Source organism: Elgaria multicarinata, chromosome 8, assembly GCF_023053635.1.
Source record: "Elgaria multicarinata webbii isolate HBS135686 ecotype San Diego chromosome 8, rElgMul1.1.pri, whole genome shotgun sequence".
Taxonomy (NCBI): domain Eukaryota; kingdom Metazoa; phylum Chordata; class Lepidosauria; order Squamata; family Anguidae; genus Elgaria; species Elgaria multicarinata.
The window spans coordinates 48,599,362-48,618,408 of NC_086178.1; the positions used below are offsets into that span (position 1 = coordinate 48,599,362).

General features: G+C 44.6%; 1 protein-coding gene across 2 annotated transcripts in view; it reads right to left on the bottom strand.

The window, feature by feature from the left end:
• SLCO2A1 (solute carrier organic anion transporter family member 2A1) overlaps positions 1-10,202 on the bottom strand; it is a 64,701-nt gene extending 54,499 nt beyond the window's left edge. For both annotated transcript variants that reach the window (XM_063132303.1, XM_063132302.1), the window contains exon 1: positions 9,827-10,202. In XM_063132303.1, the coding sequence (XP_062988373.1) occupies positions 9,827-9,922 (96 nt within the window). In that variant the 5' untranslated portion in view covers positions 9,923-10,202. The remainder of the gene's footprint in view (positions 1-9,826) is intronic.
• Positions 10,203-19,047: the final 8,845 nt, after the last annotated feature.

A 19,047-nucleotide genomic window follows, 5' to 3' on the forward strand; every position in this document is an offset into this window, starting at 1 on the left:
CACATGCCACATCCTGATTCAATCACAAGTTATCAACACCTCTGTTTTCCTACCAGAGCTTTATCAAGCAGGTAAAAAGAAAAGGCAGCAATAGTGCCTTGCAACATCTTTTAACGGCAGAGCATTTGCTTTAAGCAAAGGCTGACATCTTTAGACCTTGAAGAAATCTGGCTTCCAAGCCTCAATAGAATGTGTACAATAATCCAAGGAATGACATCAGAAACAGCTGATGTCACCAATCAGGCACATACCTGCTTTCAGACTCTTCATGACAAGCCAGATTCTGCTTCCCTTTTTGACACCTCCGCCTGCATTGAGTACTGAAATCAATTTGGTAGTACAAGGGCTCCACATTTTGAGCAAAGAGATAAAGCTTTCCACCCTTGCAAGTAAATCTACAGACCTTACTAGCCTTGAAAGGCTTTTTAAAAGCACACCTGTCCCCATACCCATGTTAGGCACATTGAACAACTCAAAAACAACTAACATTCTTCCTATTTCCACAAGTGTGACTGTCTGGTTGTCTGTAGACTATTCTTGCGCACCATAGGTGACCAGACAAGGGCCTGCTTACAAGCCTGTCCCAAATGTGGAGCAACCACCATTCAGTTCTGGCACTCAAATTATAGCTGGCATGTTTTTGAAGTTATAAGCAAGTTTTTCTATAGTTCTAAGGAACAGTGAGTGCTCCCCTTCCCTAGGACTCTTTTTGACCAGCCAACCTGCCTTTCCTTTTCTCCTCCAAGAGGTCTGACACTTGGCAGCCTGACATACTTGCATCTTCCTCTCCGACTTCATCCTGTTGCACTTTGCCCCCTGATAATCGTGTCCCGATTCTGATCTCAATCCAAATCTACTTTTGCTCCTGCAAATCTCACAGCCAGAATACAAGATACAAATGCCCCCAGCCCTCCCGTTTCATTTCATATATTCCAATTTTAAATGAATATATTCATTTCATATATTCCAATTTTGAGCTCTTTTAAGGAGCTCAAAGTGTTGTACAGCTCCTCACCCCCACCACCTATTTTATCTTCACAACAACCCTGTGAGATAAGTGAGGCAATGAATGTGTAACTGGCCCAGGGGGATTTGTCTTAAAACCTGGGTCTCCCTGGATCTACTCTGACACTCTGCCTGCTACACCACACTGGCTTCTTCAAATTGCTCTTCCCTGAAAGTTAACTTGCTTAGCAGCCCTAACTGCCAGTTCTGCCCACTGGAGAAAACATTTCCTCCTTTCCACCCCACTACTTGACCCTTTAACAACGTCAACCTTTTCCATGCCTAATTGCTAAAATCTTTCAATGCTTCTTAGCAGTGGCTCTAGTAGACCTCTTGCTTGAGGAGTCATCATCATTAGGTAGAGTCCCATGATAGAACTAACTCATTCTTTGTCCTGCCTTTTGCCCTCACCCAACCCTGCCACATAATCTACCATGAGCCCCATTTCCTCACTTTTTCTAAAAATACTCCATTAAACGAACATTCTCGCCCACTTGCAGTGTCATGGCCTTTAGCCTAGCTTTCCTCATTTAAAGCTCAACGAAATTGCAGCATTGGGCCAGAACACTGTTTCCAACTAGAGATGTAAACTTCCTGGAAATTTGGAAGGTATGAACAAAATATGTCACCCTCTCCCACACCAAAATAAAAAAGGGAATTTCAGAAAAGATTAAAATAAATTCCGTACTTTCTTACCAAACCTAAACTTATTTTACTGCTTTAACAACATAAAATGCGTCATGTATAACTTAGTTAGCATATAAAATTGTGCCGTTTCGCATATGTATGAAACTCACAGAGCAATCCTATGAATATTTATTCAGAAATATGATTCACCCTGTGGAGTGAAGCTTACTCCCAAGTAAGCAAGCATAGCTTCGCAGCATGGAAATATAAATGCCTAACACTGAAAACCTATGCATATCTACTTAGCCCTGTTGAGTTCCATGGCACTTTTTTCCAGGCCGCAGCCTTAGTTTTATACAAACAAAATTGCAAATGCACACAAAATGAGAGCTATAGCTGCAAACTGTTGCACCCTATATGTTATCTAAAACAGCATTTGCCAACTTGAAGGAAGTAAAACAAACAAAAAAACAAAAAAACTGAAAAGAGCATCCACAAATGTTGTGGTAAATAAAAGAAAGTGATATTTGGACAAAAATAGCCTCATTCAGTCACAATATTATGGGCTAGCAACACTGGATAGTGAGATAAAACTTTTTTTTTAAATGGAAATATTTGAGTGTTAAATTCTACCTCATACATATTTTTACATTTAAAAACAAAACAAAACCCTTCATACCACATGTTTTGAGTAAAATCTAGAACATTTTACTCTTTCACAGGATGTTTCCCCACCCCCAGTACACTTCCATTAAAAAAAAAAATCCCTTAGGAAAAGTTGCCCCCTCCAATTTCCAGTTTTTCCCCCACACCTTTTTTTCTAGGTTATTGTGAATGGATATGTTTTGGGATTTTTTTGTCATTTTTTTTCTTTTCCTGTGGCTGTCCTCCTCTCCTTTCTTCTTTTTGTTTCTGTTATAATAGCAATTTAAACGATTTAGAAAGGATTTTGTCCCAAGGTCAGATGGATTAATGGTGGTGTGGAGTTGGCCCTCCCTTGCAGCATGTATTGTAATTAGGGGTGGGCGAATCTGTCAAGCCTGGGTTCACACTGGTTCTCATTTTTTCAGTGTTCCGTTTGTTCCGTCCTGTTTCCACTTCGCATTGCGAACTTGTTTTTTCAGTCCTCATGAACATTCGTATATATTTTGTGTGCATTGTTTATAGTACTTTTGTGTGTGGACTGTTTCAAATGTAAGCATCTTTGTGCACTTCTTGAGAGTGAACTACAAGCTTTGGAAAAGTATGGATTTCGAGGTCTAAATGTGTGTCAAACCATGTGTAGGGGATTGGGAAGCGTGAATTTGGTTTCCGGTATAAAGTGTTGGTTATCACCTTTAAAGCCCTACATCATTTGGGCCCAGGCTCCCTGTGGGATCGCCTTCCCCTGTACAATCCGCCCCACACACTCAGGTCCTCTGGGAAGAATTTACTCCAGCCAACAAAAACAAGGTTGACAACTATTACCCAGAGGACCTTTTCTTCTGCCGCTCCCAGTTTGTGGAATGGGTTGCCGGGAGAGATTCGTCAACTTAACAGTCTTCCAGAATTTAAGAAAGCCATAAAGACTGATCTCTTCCGGCAGGCCTACCCAGCTGAATTTTAAGATGCCTTTTTTAATGGTATGCTGCTTTTAATGATGCACTGGTTTTAAATGTTTGAATTAGTTGTATGTATTCTGTGGTGTTTTTATTTGTGTTGTACCCCGCCTCGATCCAGAGGGAGAGGTGGGTAACAAATAAATAAATGTACTATTATTATTATTATTATTATTCCGCACTGAAATGTGAACCAAACAAATTTCGTACGCCCACTCCATAGTTGTAACTCACTGATTTGAGTCAACTCAAACCATTGCTCTGCGAACACCTTACTGTGGTGCCTGACCCCCTGCCCGGCTGTTTGTGACACTAGCGGTCAAAGTTGCCTAGGCTGATCTGGGGTAGAGAAAAGGACTGTTCCCACATTGTGACAGGGACTAAACAACCACTTTCAGTTCAATCAACTTCTAGGAGTTGAAAAGAAGAGTCTTCTCCTCACACAATGCCTTCTTTCCACAAACTGTTTTTCCTGAGCTATTAAAATGCTGAATAAAATTTGGCCTTGAGCCTCCTGCCTCTGCCCAATTATAACACCAGCAAAACTGCTCATGTTAATGTCACTTTGACCAGAGCACACTGTCAGCCTTTCCTAGCTTTCTTCACCTCCCTGTTTTGGATGCTTCAAAGAGTTTTACTAGAACCAAACAAAATGCCACAAAACATTGTGCAAGCTTTGGGGTTCTGCAGAACTCTTCATCAGCCTGCAATCAACATTTTGTCACCACTTTGGATCTCAGCCTGTACTGCAGACCTCATGGCTACAAGATCTGACCAATTTTTAAAAACTTTTCTGTTTCTTCACCCAACCCTGGCCTCTTATACCACCTAGCCTGATGAAGACTTCTGGAGAACTCAAAGGCTTGAACAATATTTTGTGGTATTTTGGTTAGTCCTAATAAATGAACAGACTGTGGATATTGGATCCCCCCCCACAATGCCCCATTTTTAAATGTTTTCTTCATTGACCAGTGTAGCTCTCTTTGATTTCAAATATTTTTATTTTCTCCATTCTTGAAGCCCTAGCATGCACACAATGCGCTCCAAATGTGAAAAGAAGCCTTTAATTAGCTACATTTACATTGTACCTTCCTCCGCCAAGGAGCTCATTTATTAACACTGAAGCAGGATGTGCAATACTAGGAGAATAGTGTGTTCACCTATGACTGCTGCCATGAATAGCCTCTTTATTGAACAATCGGTACTGTTTGCATTTTATTACCATTCCTTACCATTTCTCCCAGCTACACCCATATGGACATATACCTACCAATTGAGGATAATGCTCCATGCATCTGGTAGAGTGGACTCCAGTGGCTAGTCCAGTCTTCCCCAAACCTGGTGCTTTCCTGATATTTTGGATTTCAACTCCCATCAGCCCAAGCCAGCTTAGGAATTCTGGGAGCTGTAGTCCAAAACACCTGGAGGGCACTAGTTGCAGATGACTGGTCTAGTCCATGAAAGCCAATGTCCTAACACATTTCTTAATTTTTACAGTCTGTCAAGGCTTGGTGCAATAGACTGACACACCTACCCCTCTAGGAGTAGGTATGTTAGCTGAACTAGGACTGAGTTAGAAGGCAACCCTAATACGCCTCCAATCAAAAGCAGCCTTCCCTGAACCTTAAATGATTAGTGTATTTGTTTTAGCACGTTCCTCCTCTTTTCCACTGCTGCAAGGCCATTGGGATGAGGTTTTCCTCCACAAATCTGGCTGCTAAATTCAGACCTTTGATGTACTCACTTCCTAGTTCCCAGGCAGCCCCCACATTTCTCCATGCAACCTATTCCCCACACGTCGCCACCTATTCTTCACAATGAGCTTCCTAAACCCTAGGTAGAGGTTATCTAAACACAAAGATATCAGAGGCACTAGCTTCCTCCTTCTCCTCCTCCACCAACAGTTGCAGCTAAGCAAAACCATTAAGCTGACACCTCAAGAGTCATGTGGAAGTGATTCAACCATACGTGCAACTCCCCCACAACAGATTAAAGAGAGGCCGGCAGGAGGGGGAAGAAGAGAAACGTTCAGCACTGAGGGCTCTATCTGAAAAGGCTATGTTTGTTATTTCTGGAGTAACTTTTGAGAAAGGCACTCTGTAAACACTGCACCATAAAGCAAACAGGAGCTCCATTATCTGGAGTCGACAGACCACAGCTTTAGGGGAGGGGGCTGCATTTAAGGCAGGAATATCTTGTACTGGAAACAGAGCAATGTTTAGCAGCTGCCAATGGTGCTCATAAGAGCAACGCTGTTTGTTTAGTTTCTGAGATGTGTACAGGTAGGTTCTTGGCACTTGCATGGAAGCAACAAAGCAGAGCTGTACGCATCTATACACAGTAAGCACTTGCTGAACCTCAGCTCCGGATACCGTCCCGCTGGGAACACGGCTCACACGTTGCCACAATGGGAAAACCATCTGGTGCTGTAATTTCATTTGGTTTGCAGGCAACAGTTCACAGAGGAGTCATCAGAATGGGTAGGACCCCACTAGAACCCGTCCAATTCTAACAGAATGCAAGATGCAACAAAAGAATCATTCCATCAACATCAGAGACTGTCGTTAAGATGGAAACCTTGGAAAAAAAAAACTGTCAAAAACACAAAGCAAAGAGGCATGCGATGCTAACAAATGTGCACATGTCCTCCAAAATGTGGATGCATTTCTAGTGCAGCGCTACTGTCAGATTATAAAGGGCATGGTTACAAAGCGTTTCTCCTGAGAGCCTGAATTGCCATGGTGCTGCTTGAGGCTTGAACATCCTCTATGAACCCATGCAGAAATGACAGTATTAAGATTCCTCCAGATGTTGCTGGATCGCAGCTCCCACCATCTCTTACCATTGGCTATGGTGGCTGGGACAGATGGCACTTGCAGTCCATCAACATCTGGGAGGCCACAGGTTCACCATCTCTGGTGTAGAAGAATGCATCTGCTGTCAAAGTCCAGAAAAACCAGAACAGTGTAGCGTTAAGAGTGTTGGATTAACAGCAGGGATACGTGGGTCCAAATCCCCATTCAACCACAAAGCTGGCTGGGTGAATTTAAGAATGTAAGAAGAGCTTTGCTGGATCAGACTAAAGGCCTTCCTAGTCCAGCATTCTGCTTATACTGGCCAAGTAACTGCCTGAGAGAAGGCCGCAGGTAGGATGTGAGTGCAGTAACACCCTCCTGCTCACGTTCCCTAGAAACTGGTATATAGAGGCATACTGCCTCCGATACTAGGGGTAATGACTAGTAGCCACTGACAGCCTTATTCTCCACAAATTTATCTAATTCCCTTTTAAAGCCATCCAAATTGCTGGCCATCACTTCATATTGTGGTAGCAAATTCCATACTTTAAGTATGCGAAGTGAGAAGTAGTTCCTTTTATCTGTCCTGATTCTCCAAACATTCAGCTTTGCGGAAGGACATTAGTATTATTTCAGAAGATGAGGGAGAACTTGGGCAGTCTTCTCTCTCAGTCCAACCTACCTCAATATATAAACACCTGTCTTAAATTCTAAGAGAAAATACTTCATAATCCAAACCTGTTCAACTTTTCAGAAAAAACAAAAACTCCCCCCCCCCAAATTTTTCCAGGTTCTCTCCCCACCCACCCCCGGCCTTCACATCTTGCCTTTTGACCTAGAAGAATTCAAGGCAAAGGACATTTGTTCTCAAGACTTTCCTTCTTGCCAGTCCTGGATCAACCGAAGTACTTAGAACCACCAGGCCTACCTCGTGAAAACCCAGGTTTACTATGGGAACACTGATAAACCTTTCCCTGTGGTGCTTCTGTCCAGACTGTAAACAGCACTGTTACATAATGCTAAACAGTAAAAACACACAGCTTCACCCTCTTCGCCAGCTCTGGAATGTGCAAGTGAGGCACACGGAGACAGTGGGGTGGGTGGGGGGGTGGGAGAGATGGCAGCAGTGAGATACTGTCCTCGCTGCTGTGCCATTCAAAGAAGGAAATGTGGGATTAAGCCTCTCTCTGGGCATTTGTAACATATTGGTCCCAAACAGCCAAAATTCCATGATGACAGTTTTATTTATTTATACCCCACTCTGTCCTTCTAGCAATTTCATCACCATCCATCTTCATCTCTGATGGTATCGCAATCTAAGGCTGCAATTCTATGCATGTTTAGACTGAAAAAAGTCCTCCAGCTCCCAGGACTTTTCCGATTAAACATTACTAGGATTGTGACCTAAGGGAGTTGTCCTGCCATTCTTCTTCTGGAACATCTTCATAACTACATTTCCCTTGCAGCTGCTTTGCCTTCCACCAGGCTTTTCTCTCTCTCCACATTTTAAATGCAGTGCTTTCTTTATTCATACAAAGAGAAACTCACTTTTAATAATAATAATAATTTCTTTTCCTTCTCTTGTGCCCATTTCCCTCTTGCGGCAAGCTTTTCTCCAGAGCTGGCCCTGTCAGATTTGTAGGGACCCAAAAGTCATGCTACCAAATTTATTTCTAATGCTGCAGTGCTGTCAACACTCACTCAGAGCAAGTCCCAACCATACCAGTGGAATGGCAAAGTTTGCATTCCAAGCTATTCATAAGTTACTTCTGCAGAGTTGTTAAGAAGTGCTGTTTGTTTTAATTTTGTCTTGATCTAGTTTAATTTTGTCTAGTTTAATTTTGTTTAATAATGAAAAGGTATCCTTAGTGGACTGCCTTGTATTTCTGAGTTGCTTTTCTCCTTATTGTATGAAATCGAATGTTTGCTTTTGGAATGCTAAGGTCTGTAGACTATGAATAAACTTGATACTGATATGGATTTCAATGGAGCGTACACCCAATTATGTATGCATGGATTGAAGCCCCACCAAACTGGATGGTACATAAATGCATGGCTTGCAGTGGTGGCTTGTAAAAAAGAAGGAGTCACAGTGGGGTGGGGATAGGGGTACATATTGAGAGACTATGGTGGGGTGGAAGGATTTAAACCCCTACCCCATGCTGTAGTACTGATGAAAATCCCCACTAGCAGCTATTTAGGTTGCAGTCCCTTGCATGTTTAGACAGGGGGCAATCAAATCCATCTTTATCTAAACATGCATAGGATTGCACCCTTAGCCTGGGAGGGAAGCTGTTATTGGTGCCCCAGCATAGCAGAAAAGATCAACCACCTCACCCTCAACTCCTACCATGATCCTGAACTAGAGTGGCTACTACAGCTCATACACACACAAATAATTCATTTGATGTAATATGCAGCTTGACCCATGACCCCCTCCTCCTTCTCTTTGCTCTAAACTTCTTTGGTGGCCATTCATTGCTAAGCAAGAGGCTCAGACTCTACCCTTCCTTGCCCAGCTGGTTAGCAGCTGCCCTCTGTTTCTCCTGGCTAGAGAAGTCTATTGCAAAGCCAGCCTAGACTCTGCAAAGGTAGCATCCTTTAGAACTGCTGACATCCTTCTATCAGCAAGGACTGTTGCTTCCTTCGAGTGCCATTATCACTCGCGCCCAAAGAGCAGAATGCACACATGTTCAAGGGGCGGCAGCAGCACAGCTGTTCCCAAAGAGCCTGGGCCAACTTTCAGATGTAAAGGGGGGAGGGGAGCCAACCCTGACAGGGGAGAGTAAGGGAGGTATTCACATGTTCTCTAGAGGATTAACAGCCACACCAAGGAAATGCAAGAACAGATTTTCAGACGGCAAAGGTCAGAACGGCTCCAGCTCCAGAAGAGAAACAATAATTTATTACACTAACACAGAAGTTGGCTCATCGGAAAAAGAATCACCATCTAATTAAGATACGGCCCTTGGACTTCAACCAGTTCCTATTTATTTATATCCAGGTATTCCAGTTTAACCATACTGAATGTGAAAGTGCTCCGGTGTAAGTAAATAAAGCCACCGTTTGTTGATGAGCGGAGGAAAACTTTAGCAATCAACACTGTAAATGTTGGTTATTAACAATGTAAGATTTATTGGACAATATAACACATTATAACCCTTACCTAACCCTTACCAGAGTGTGCCGTAGAGTAACATATTCAGCGCTTGTTTACGCAGAGGTAAGTGCCGTTTGCTCACAACTTTAGAGCCCAGTTCTATCCGTGTTTAGTAATAAATAAGTCCTACTGGGTTCAATGAACCTTACTCCCAGGTAAACCACATAGATTTGCATCTTTAAAACACCCAGCTCAGGGAATTATACACCACCAATCCACAAACCCTTTGAATTTGGCGGTTTATTTGAATTGAGGTAGATTTAGTCTTAGTGAAATTTCAAAGGTCAAATCCAACATAAACCCTATTTGGAGTGCACCAATTAAACCTGCAATCCCTTTCATTTCCATGGGTCTACTCTAAATAGTACTGCTGGATTTTATCACAAGAGATTAAACCACCTTAATCTATGCTAAACCACGTGAGAGTTTTGCGATCGCTCCTACTGAAAACACAAACTGGCCAAGAGCTTGGTTAACATCGGGCTTGTGAGGTGCAGAAGTCGCAATGCATCTCGCCCTCTCCTTCTTTAACGTAAAACATTTCGACCGTGTTAGGTTAAATAAAGAAAAAAAGTAAACGTAACAATTAATACACTCAATCGCCGGTAGAACCCTGTCCGCTGTGTTGGGGAGTCACTTACCTTAATGTTACAGAAGACGCTCCCGGAACAGGTGCTTAAAGAAGCAGGGTTGTTCCCGATTCTCGGCGTTTTGCTGCTCTCACTCTGGATCCCCATGGTTGGGTCTGCACGGCCAGGCGACCCCTCGGGAGATGAAGCACAAGTTAGCGCCCGCGCCGCTTGCCCGAAGGAGCGCCGTGCCCAGGTGCTGCGCCGGCTGCCTGCCTTTCCTTCGCCGTCTCCTCCTCAACCTTCCCATGAGCCAGTCTGGAACGAGCGGGGGCCTGCCGCCTTTATAAGTCCGCTCCGCTCTCTGGAGCGATGATGAAACTTTCCTTTCTCCTCCCTCTTTCCTTCCCTGCGTAAAAGCAGGCGCTGCTGCTGCTGCTGCTGCCTTGGAAAACGCGCCCGCCGGACAACAGCTCCCGCGAAGCAGGTGTGGGCGCTTCTGCCGCTGCCATCTCCAGGGACAGACACGCCACTTCACCCCACCCCCGCCCGAGGGCGCGCCGCCGAACTCCACCAGGGAACGCCGCCAAATCCTCCCCCTCTAAGGGCCCAGGCACCAGCGCTCCACGGGGGGATCTGGCGGCGAGGCAGAGCACCGGGGCGCCGCGGCGTGGTTCCTTTCTTCGAAGAGAAGGCAGAAGCGTGATGGATTCTTTCCCAGCCGTAGAGAGGCTCGATCGGCCCGAGCGCACCTTTCTCCCCGAATTCCCGGCTGAACCCGCCATTAGGCTGCAATGCTGTGCCCATTTCCCCGGAAGCAAAACCCATGGAACTCACTGCGATTTACAGGATTGCATTTCTAGAGATACAAAACTGTCCCAACATTCCCCAAGCAGCCACGGTTTTCTGTCTAAAGTTGCGTAGGATTGCACCTTTAGGGTAAAATCTAGTATAAAATCTTACGTAGAGTAGACCTATTGAAATGAATCGGGATTAAATTGGCCATGATTAATTGCTCATTCCTTTCAATGGCTCTACTCTAACTAGGGCTCGTATTGGATTTCACCGTTAGCGTCCCTAACTCTGCGGGCATGCGGAGCGGAGCACGCTGCCTCCACGTGGACCACGCCAGGCCCTGACCTGCGGTAGGTTTTACTCGCCCGGCTTATTGCAAAGTCCTTGATCACGGCCCCCTTGCGCAACGAGTTGATTGCGGCCGCTTTACGCACGGCCGGCGCGTCGGCCTTTAAGCAACCAGGTTCAAAGGAGAAGTGTCTCCTCGCCACCTCCGCCAGCATCACGGCCCGCGCTGCTTTCTGCTAGAAGGGGAAAGGCGAGGCGCTGCCCACAGCACGGTCAGTGCAGGCTTGACGTGAAAATGCGGTCCTTACGGCGAGGTATCGTTTAGGCCTCACCCCGCTGACTTCGGGAGCAGCCGGGCAGTAGGTGGGTGTGCCCTTTTCTGGGCTGTGAGTGGCGCGTGGGAACGAAGCTGCCCGGTTAAATATTAGCCTCCACAACGTGGCTGCGAACTAGGTTCCTGGAAGTGCGTTTACGAATGGAGCGGGGTTAGGCGCTAAAATGGATCAGCCCTCTTCAGGTGTACAAATCCTACTGCTTCAAGCGCACGTCTACCAGTAGGACTCTGGTGGAGGGGGGAAGAATTACTCTTAAAAAAGAACATAAGTGCCATGCCGGATCAGACCAAGGGTCCATCTAGTCCAGCACTCTGTTCACACAGGGACCAACCAGCCCTCGGCCAGGGCCCAACAAAGAAGGACATGGTGAAACAGCACTCTCCCACCCATGTTCCCCTGCAACTGGTGCACACAGGCTTACTGCCTTGGATACTGGAGATAGCACACAACCATCTGGGCATGTTTAGCCTGGAGAAGAGAAGATTGAGGGGAGACATGATAGCACTCTTCAAATACTTAAAAGGTTGTCACACAGAGGAGGGCCAGGATCTCTTCTCGATCCAGAGTGCAGGACACGAAATAACGGGCTCAAGTTAAAGGAAGCCAGATTCCAGCTGGACATCAGGAAAAATTTCCTAACTGTTAGAGCAGTGCGACGGTGGAATCAGTTACCTAGGGAGGTTGTGGGCTCTCCCACGCTAGAGGCATTCAAGAGGCAGCTGGACAAGCATCTGTCAGGGATGCTTTAGGGTGGATTCCTGCATTGAGCAGGGGGTTGGACTCGATGGCCTTGTAGGCCCCTTCCAACTCTGCTATTCTATGATTCAGGATAGTAGCCATTGACAGCCTTCTCCTCCAGAAATTTAACCAACCCCCTTTTAAAGCCATCCAGATTGGTGGCTGTCACTACATCTTGTGGTAGCGAGTTCCATAATTTAACTATGTGCTGGGTGAAGAAGTACTTCCTCTTATTTGTCCTGGATCTCCCACCAATCAGCTTCACGGGATGACCCCAGGTTCTAGTATTTTGAGAGAGGAAGAAAAATGTCTCCCTATCCAAATTCTCCATACCATGCATAATTTTGTACACCACTTCTTTTGTGCTACTCTTCTACTGATGTGTGTGTTGTAAGGCAATTGGTGTTCTATTGGTGTGTGTTGTAAGGCAATAAGCAGCTGAAATTGCCCCCCTCCCAGCTGTTTGTCTGAAGTGCCACCTTTTATAGTAATGCCTCAAGACTCTACCTTCTTACTTTTCCCCCTGGACAGTATCTACACCATTGCTATCTAAAGGTTTATGAGCTCCATCTAGAGATGTAACATTTCCAGAAATTTTGAAGCCATGGAAAAAAACCGGTTTTTTTCCGGGGGTTTCCGGAAAAAAACAAATTTTCAGAAAAAATGAAATGCAATATTAGCACTTTTTTCAGATTGAAAATCACTTTGTTACTTTAGGAACATAAAATGTAATTATGTCCAAGTTGGTTTGGCATAAAATTATTACATTTGATATATTAAAAGTACAATGTTTTCAAACAATTATTACAAATTGAATTTACTTTTTTATTTCTTTTGGTAACAAATGAAGCCACTGTACAACCTCCTGAACTGTTGGGAACACCTGAACTGTAAGGAACCTCTTTGGTTTTGCCACTTTATGAGGAGCAGGCAAAAAACAATTTAACAACAACAGAAGAAACCATCAACATTAGTAACAAAGAAAATTATGTCTCTGCTAGTCCTCCATAGTGTCAAGCAGGCATAAAGCACCCATTCCCATAAAAAGAACTGAGAAAAAGGGGGGACCAAGATTCAGTGAATATGCATGAAATTTAAAACATTTTCTGAGCTACAGCTATCACTATCAGTTTCAGTCTCTGCTTCAATGGCAGTGCCCCCTAGAGGCAGAAATGCATCTTGCTCTTGCATTTGAGAGTTGTAGTCACAGTTTGGAACCTAAGACTTTGCTTGTCCTTGGCGCACAGAAATTGTGATAATCTGTTTTTAGAAATCATTTGGAGAAGTAAATATCTGAACACCTTGTCTTAAACATTGTATTCATCATGCTAAAATAAAACATCCCATAATCCATTTTTTTCATTTTTTTTTCAATTTTTCGGAACACCCCCCCACACACAAAAAAAGGCTTAGGGAAAAAATGTTTTTCTCTTAATTTTCCCAGGTTTTTTTCCTGGGCCTTCACATCTCTAGGTCCATCAGATGAGTGTTTTATTGCACACTTGTTGCTCGGCACTCATGGATTTTTGCGGGTCCCTCTCTTGATGTTGTCTGCCTCCTGCACTCCTCCCACCCCTTCTAGCCTTCTTAGCACCACAAAACAACAACAACACTCCAGTAAGTCAAATTTAAAATAAAGGTGGAAGTTGCTGCTATCTCCTGCTGTGTGCAGGAGTAGCAGCGATGTCAAAACAGCCCACTGAATGGGCCACGTGCACTTTGTTTATCTCCTCTTTCAAAAGAGGAAGTAACGAGGGACAACATGAGGGCGAAGAAGCGACAGTAAGCAAACACAATTTTGCCTCCTGTGATGAGGCTTTGTAACAGTATTGGCAACTGTTAGGGCCCAGGACACATTCCATATACCATTTCCAAACCTCTTTCAAACCGTTACATCCTGCTTGGTGTAGATCTGGTCCTGGACCAATAAATTCCAATTGTATTCGGTCTACCTGCAAGCTAGAAGCAATGAAGGTTGGGAAACTATTGGCCAGTTAGCTAATTGATATGGATTTATCTTCCTGTGCCCCACCGCTTCCACTGAAATATTGTGTCATTAAATAGAAATGAGTGAGCCCTTTGGCATCATAAAGTTTAATGCATCTGCATTTCCATGAAGCATGATTTGTAGCCTATGAAAGCTCATGCACAATGAATCAGTCTTCAAAGTGCCACAAAATTGTGACATTTTTGCAGCAACAGAGTAAAACAGCTACTCTTCAGTCGTTAATGTCAATTTCTATACATCCAGGGAGAGGTTATGTGGGGATGGGGAAGAAGTTCCATTAGCTTTCCTCTCTGATGGACTTTATTTATTTTATTAAGACGTTTGTATTCCACCCTATATCACAAGGATCTCAGGGTGGCATACAGGTAAAATCATACAAACAATATAAAACAATAAATATGCACAGCTAAAAACAAATTAAACCATTAATAAGCTAAAATCAGTAAAGAATTTAAAAACAGTAAACCAATTAAAACTATGTACAGGCTTCGTGAATTTAGCCTTCAAAGCCTTTGTTAAAAAGCCATGTCTTAAGTTGGCACGGAAATGAAACCAGTGTTGGCACTAGTCAGGCAAGGGCAGGGTATTCCACAGCTGGGGTGCCACAACAGAGAAAGCCCTCTCCCACATCCCACCATAGGATATGTCTCATGTTGGTGGGATGTGGAGGAGGGCTCCTCCAACAGACCTCAAATCTTGGGCAGGCATATATAGGGAGAGGCGCTCCCTCAAGTATCTAGGTCCCAAGTTGTTTAGGGCTTTAAACATCATTACCAACACCGTGAATTCTGACCGGAAGTGTATAGGCAGCCAGTGCAATTCCTTTAAGACTAGTGTTATATGGTCTCTGTAAGATGTACCGGTCAGCAGTCTAGCTGCCGCATTTTGCACTAGCTGCAACTTCCAAGTTGTCTTCAAGGGCAGCCCCAGGTAGAGTGCATTGTAGTAGTCTAATCTGGAAGTTACCAGTGTGTGCACTACTGTGGCTAGGTTATCCCTGTCCAGGAAAGGCTGTAGCTGGTGGATCAGCCGAAGCTGACCCCAAGTGCTCTGGGCCACAGAGTTCACCTGGGCCTCCAGTGACAAGGATGGATCTAGGAATAGTCCCAAGCTACGCACCTGCTCCTTCAGAGGGAGTGCAACCCCATCCAGAACTGGTTGTTTACCCACTTCCCGGACTCTGGAACCACCAGTCCACAGAGCTTCCATCTTATCAGGATTCAGATTCAGTTTATTGGCCCTCATCCAGCCCCTTACAGCCTCCAGGCACTGGTCCAGCACCTTCACCGTGCCAGCTGACTCTGACGACAAAGAGAAGTAGAGCGGAGTATCCCAGCAGCGGGGCTGGGTCGTGGGAGGGAAGAGAGCGAACGGGCGAGGAAAGGGGAGGGCGCCGCCCATGCCCCCGGGACCGCGCATGGGCCGCTGCCGCCGCCCCTTTCCTCGCCCGTCCGCTCTCTTCCCTCCCACGACCCAGGGCCTGCTGGCTAAAGGGAAAAGGAGCCTGTAGCAGACCGCCCGCAGTCTGCGCTGCTGAAGCACGCCTCCTCCTCTTCTGGGGACGATTAAGGTACATACTACACGAGCGTTTTCGGGGCGCCCTCAAGTGGCTTCGGGGCGCCTTCGGAACGGTGTGTAGACTTGCCCCAGGAGAGGGTGCACTACAGCCTCTTTCAAGGCAGCAGGCACCACCCCCTGACAGAGTGAGGCATTTACCACCTCCTGGACCCACCCAATCAGTCCACCTCTGCTGGATCGTATTAGCCAAGATGGGCAAGGCTCAAGCTTACATGTGATGGGACGGACTGATCCAAGCGTCTTGTCCATATCATCAAGCTGCAATAACTGGAATTGATCGCAGGAAACATGACCAGATGGGGCACTGGACACCTCCTCAGGCTCTGTGATAACTGTGGCATCAAGTTCTGAGCGAATACAAGCAACTTTCTCCTCGAAGTGCCTAGCAAATTTGTTACAGCACATGACCAAGGGTTCCAAACATGATTTCTCTGAGCCCAAGCCTCTTCCCAACAGGCTCTTCACCACTCAGAACAATTCTGCTGGATGGTATTTTGAGGATGAAATAGAAGACACATAATAAGTTTTGTTGTTGTTGCCAGCCTCACTGTTGCATAATAAGCACGACAAAGAGTTGCCATGACTCTAAAGGTAGGTTTGATGGTATGTGAGGAATGCTTTGGCAGTATAGCTGAATAGATAGTAAAGCCCTTGGGGTAGGAACATGTCAAACCTGTTATTTGTAAAGCACCCGCTACATAGAAGGTGCTATATAAATGAACTAAGGTGATACAACAAATTCCAAGGCTTCTGTACTCCTTTGCCCATCCTCCATGACAGGGAAAAGTAAAATGGATGGTGGACGAAAGTGAATGAAAATTGCGGTTAATTGCAATAATGTGGCAGAATCTAGTTTTCTTCGAATTGCACAGAATCTGTATTGCCTTTAGATCTGTGATTTTGGGGGCCAAAGGAAATATGAGTGGGGGAGAAATCAATGCAGTGCTGCTAAAACATAAACACAGAGTAGCCCTAATATGTCCAAAATTATTTAATATTTAATTGTATTTAAAAATTGTATGGTTAAAAATTGCTTTGTGCTTATTAGTGTGTGTGTGTGTTTTAAAAAAACAAAACAAAATCAGTCATACACTGTTAAAAGGAGTAACACAAGGCAACTTTAAAAAGTAAATAAAAACAAGATAAAGTCCAAGATAAAGTAACATAAAAACACAGCAAGACAAATGGCATTATTATTACTTATGCTGCTTCCTTTGCACACATTGGCCAGAAAACTAGAAGTTGGGCACAGATTGGATGCTTAGCAGGCAACTGGGTAAAATCCTGCCCACATGCCTTTCTTTATATCTCCACAACTAAATGGAAGAGAGACTTAGGGCACAATCCTGTACTGAAGTTCTTCTGGCTCAGGGGCCTTAGGGTTTGGTGGAGACTCCATTACGCCGTCGCCATGACTGATATGATGGCACTACATGCTGTCAGCTGAGCTGTTCAGCTGTTGAAGCTACTACTACTACTATACTAATTACTTACCTGCCTCTCCCTCTGGATCGATGCGGGAAACAACATTAAATACAAAAATATCATAAAATGCATAAAACTGATTAAAAAACATATAAAACAATATTAAAATAACATGCAATATCAAAATAACAATCGGACATCTTAAAATTCATCTGGGTAGGCCTGCCAGCAGAAATCAGTCTTTATGGCTTTCTTAAACTCGGAAAGACTATTAAGTTGATGAATCTCTCCCGGCAGGCCATTCCACAGTCTGGGAGCGGCAGAAGGGAAAGTCCTCTGGGTAACAGTTGTCAGCTTAGTTTTGGCTAACGGGAGTAAATTCTTCCCAGAGGACCTGAGTGTGTGAGGTGGATTGTACGGGAGAAGGTGATCCCACAGGTAACATGGACCCAAACCATGTAGGGCTTTAAAGGTAATAACCAACAGGTTATACTTCGTCCGGAAACCAGTTGGCAGCCAGTGGAGTGATTTTAAAGTTAGTGTAATATGGTCAATCCTAGGTGTACCGGTGACCAATCTAGCTGCCATATTTTGAACTAGTTGAAGTTTCCCAAACTAGGTACAAAGGTAGCCTTATGTACAGCACATTGCAGAAGTCGACCCTTAAAGTTACCAGCATGTGCACTACCATCTTTAGGTCTTCTAACTCTAGGAAGGAGCGCAATTGACGTATCAGCTGAAGCTGAAAGTACGCACTCCTGGCCGTTGCAGATATTCTAGTTCAGGACAGAATTGTTAATGGAACAGTGGAAATACACACTTAAGCTGGATCCGATCCACCTTCAGTCTGTGGAGAACGCATCTTCACACCAGCTGCAGGCCTGAGGAAAAGAATTTCCCCTCCCATTTATTTCAGTGAGAGGCAGGAATGAAATAGCTGGCCCCTCTGTAGAAGACCACATCACCATGACAGGCCATAGGCTACTGGGTGACTCAGCATCCAATCATAGCATATCACCACTACTATATAAAACTACCACAAGCAGAACAATATTCAAGGTGATAAAAGTGTGCATGAGAATGAAATTGCATCCCTCTGGCTCCACGTTCCACATACTTAGGGCTGAGCTGAATGTTCTTGTAATCATGCATAGCTGAGTTATACATGATTGGTTTATTTACTCTACAGTAAGCTTGCACAGCCTGATTTAGAATGAGGCCATGGCACTCTGGGAATGGGGTTTAAACTCCCCACCCGTTTTTGTCCCAAAATTCTACCTAAAGAGGGTGTGTGGAATGCCTCTATTGGAGCTATGCTTTATTACATTTCATCGGGAGCACTTTGCACTAAACACCTTGGCCTTGCAACACATGTTCAAACCTGAGCACATTGCCTAAAATCCTAACTGGTAGTTTGCCTTGGGGCTCCAGGTGCCAACACCAACCTCTACTGCATTCCCAGAAGTGGGGTGCCCATTCAGAACACTCCACACTTGCTGCAAAGTATAACTGCTGTGATTCTCTGATGTCTCCCCACCCTCTTTGCCATACGCATCTTGCCTGAATCGTATTGCTCTGTTTCATCCCAGTTGGGGAGCAGCATCTGTCATGTGCAGGAGACTCATCCCCACAGGCAGGTAGGCTCTCTGGTTGCAAAAGCCTGGCACTCCACTCCTTTCATTGCCACTACTGGCCATACATTCATAAGCACTACTCAGATTCATCCAGCAGTCATGACATGCACAGAATTCCACTGCAAAGCCAAAGAGGGGAAGGAGTATGTATCCTCACAGAGTTTCTCTACATGATTTATTGCACGTTCATCATGAGTTACTCACGGAAGTGTGTGAGTCCTTTACATGATGCCTTCAACCTCCAGGACGTCTCTCACTTTAAAAAAGATCAGAGATCATGCACTATTTAAAATTAGTGTGGGATATTGCAGGCTGCTAGATGGCTCTGTTTTGTTTAACTTTATGGAGCATTGCCAAGAGGGGAAGTTTTTGATTACAAATCACTTGGTTGCCATCTAAAGGAGCCATAGTAAATGCAGATAGACCCCAGAAGAAGGAAAAAATGATAAGCATGTGGGTTTCCCCCCTTAATGTATAGATGTTCACAGTCAC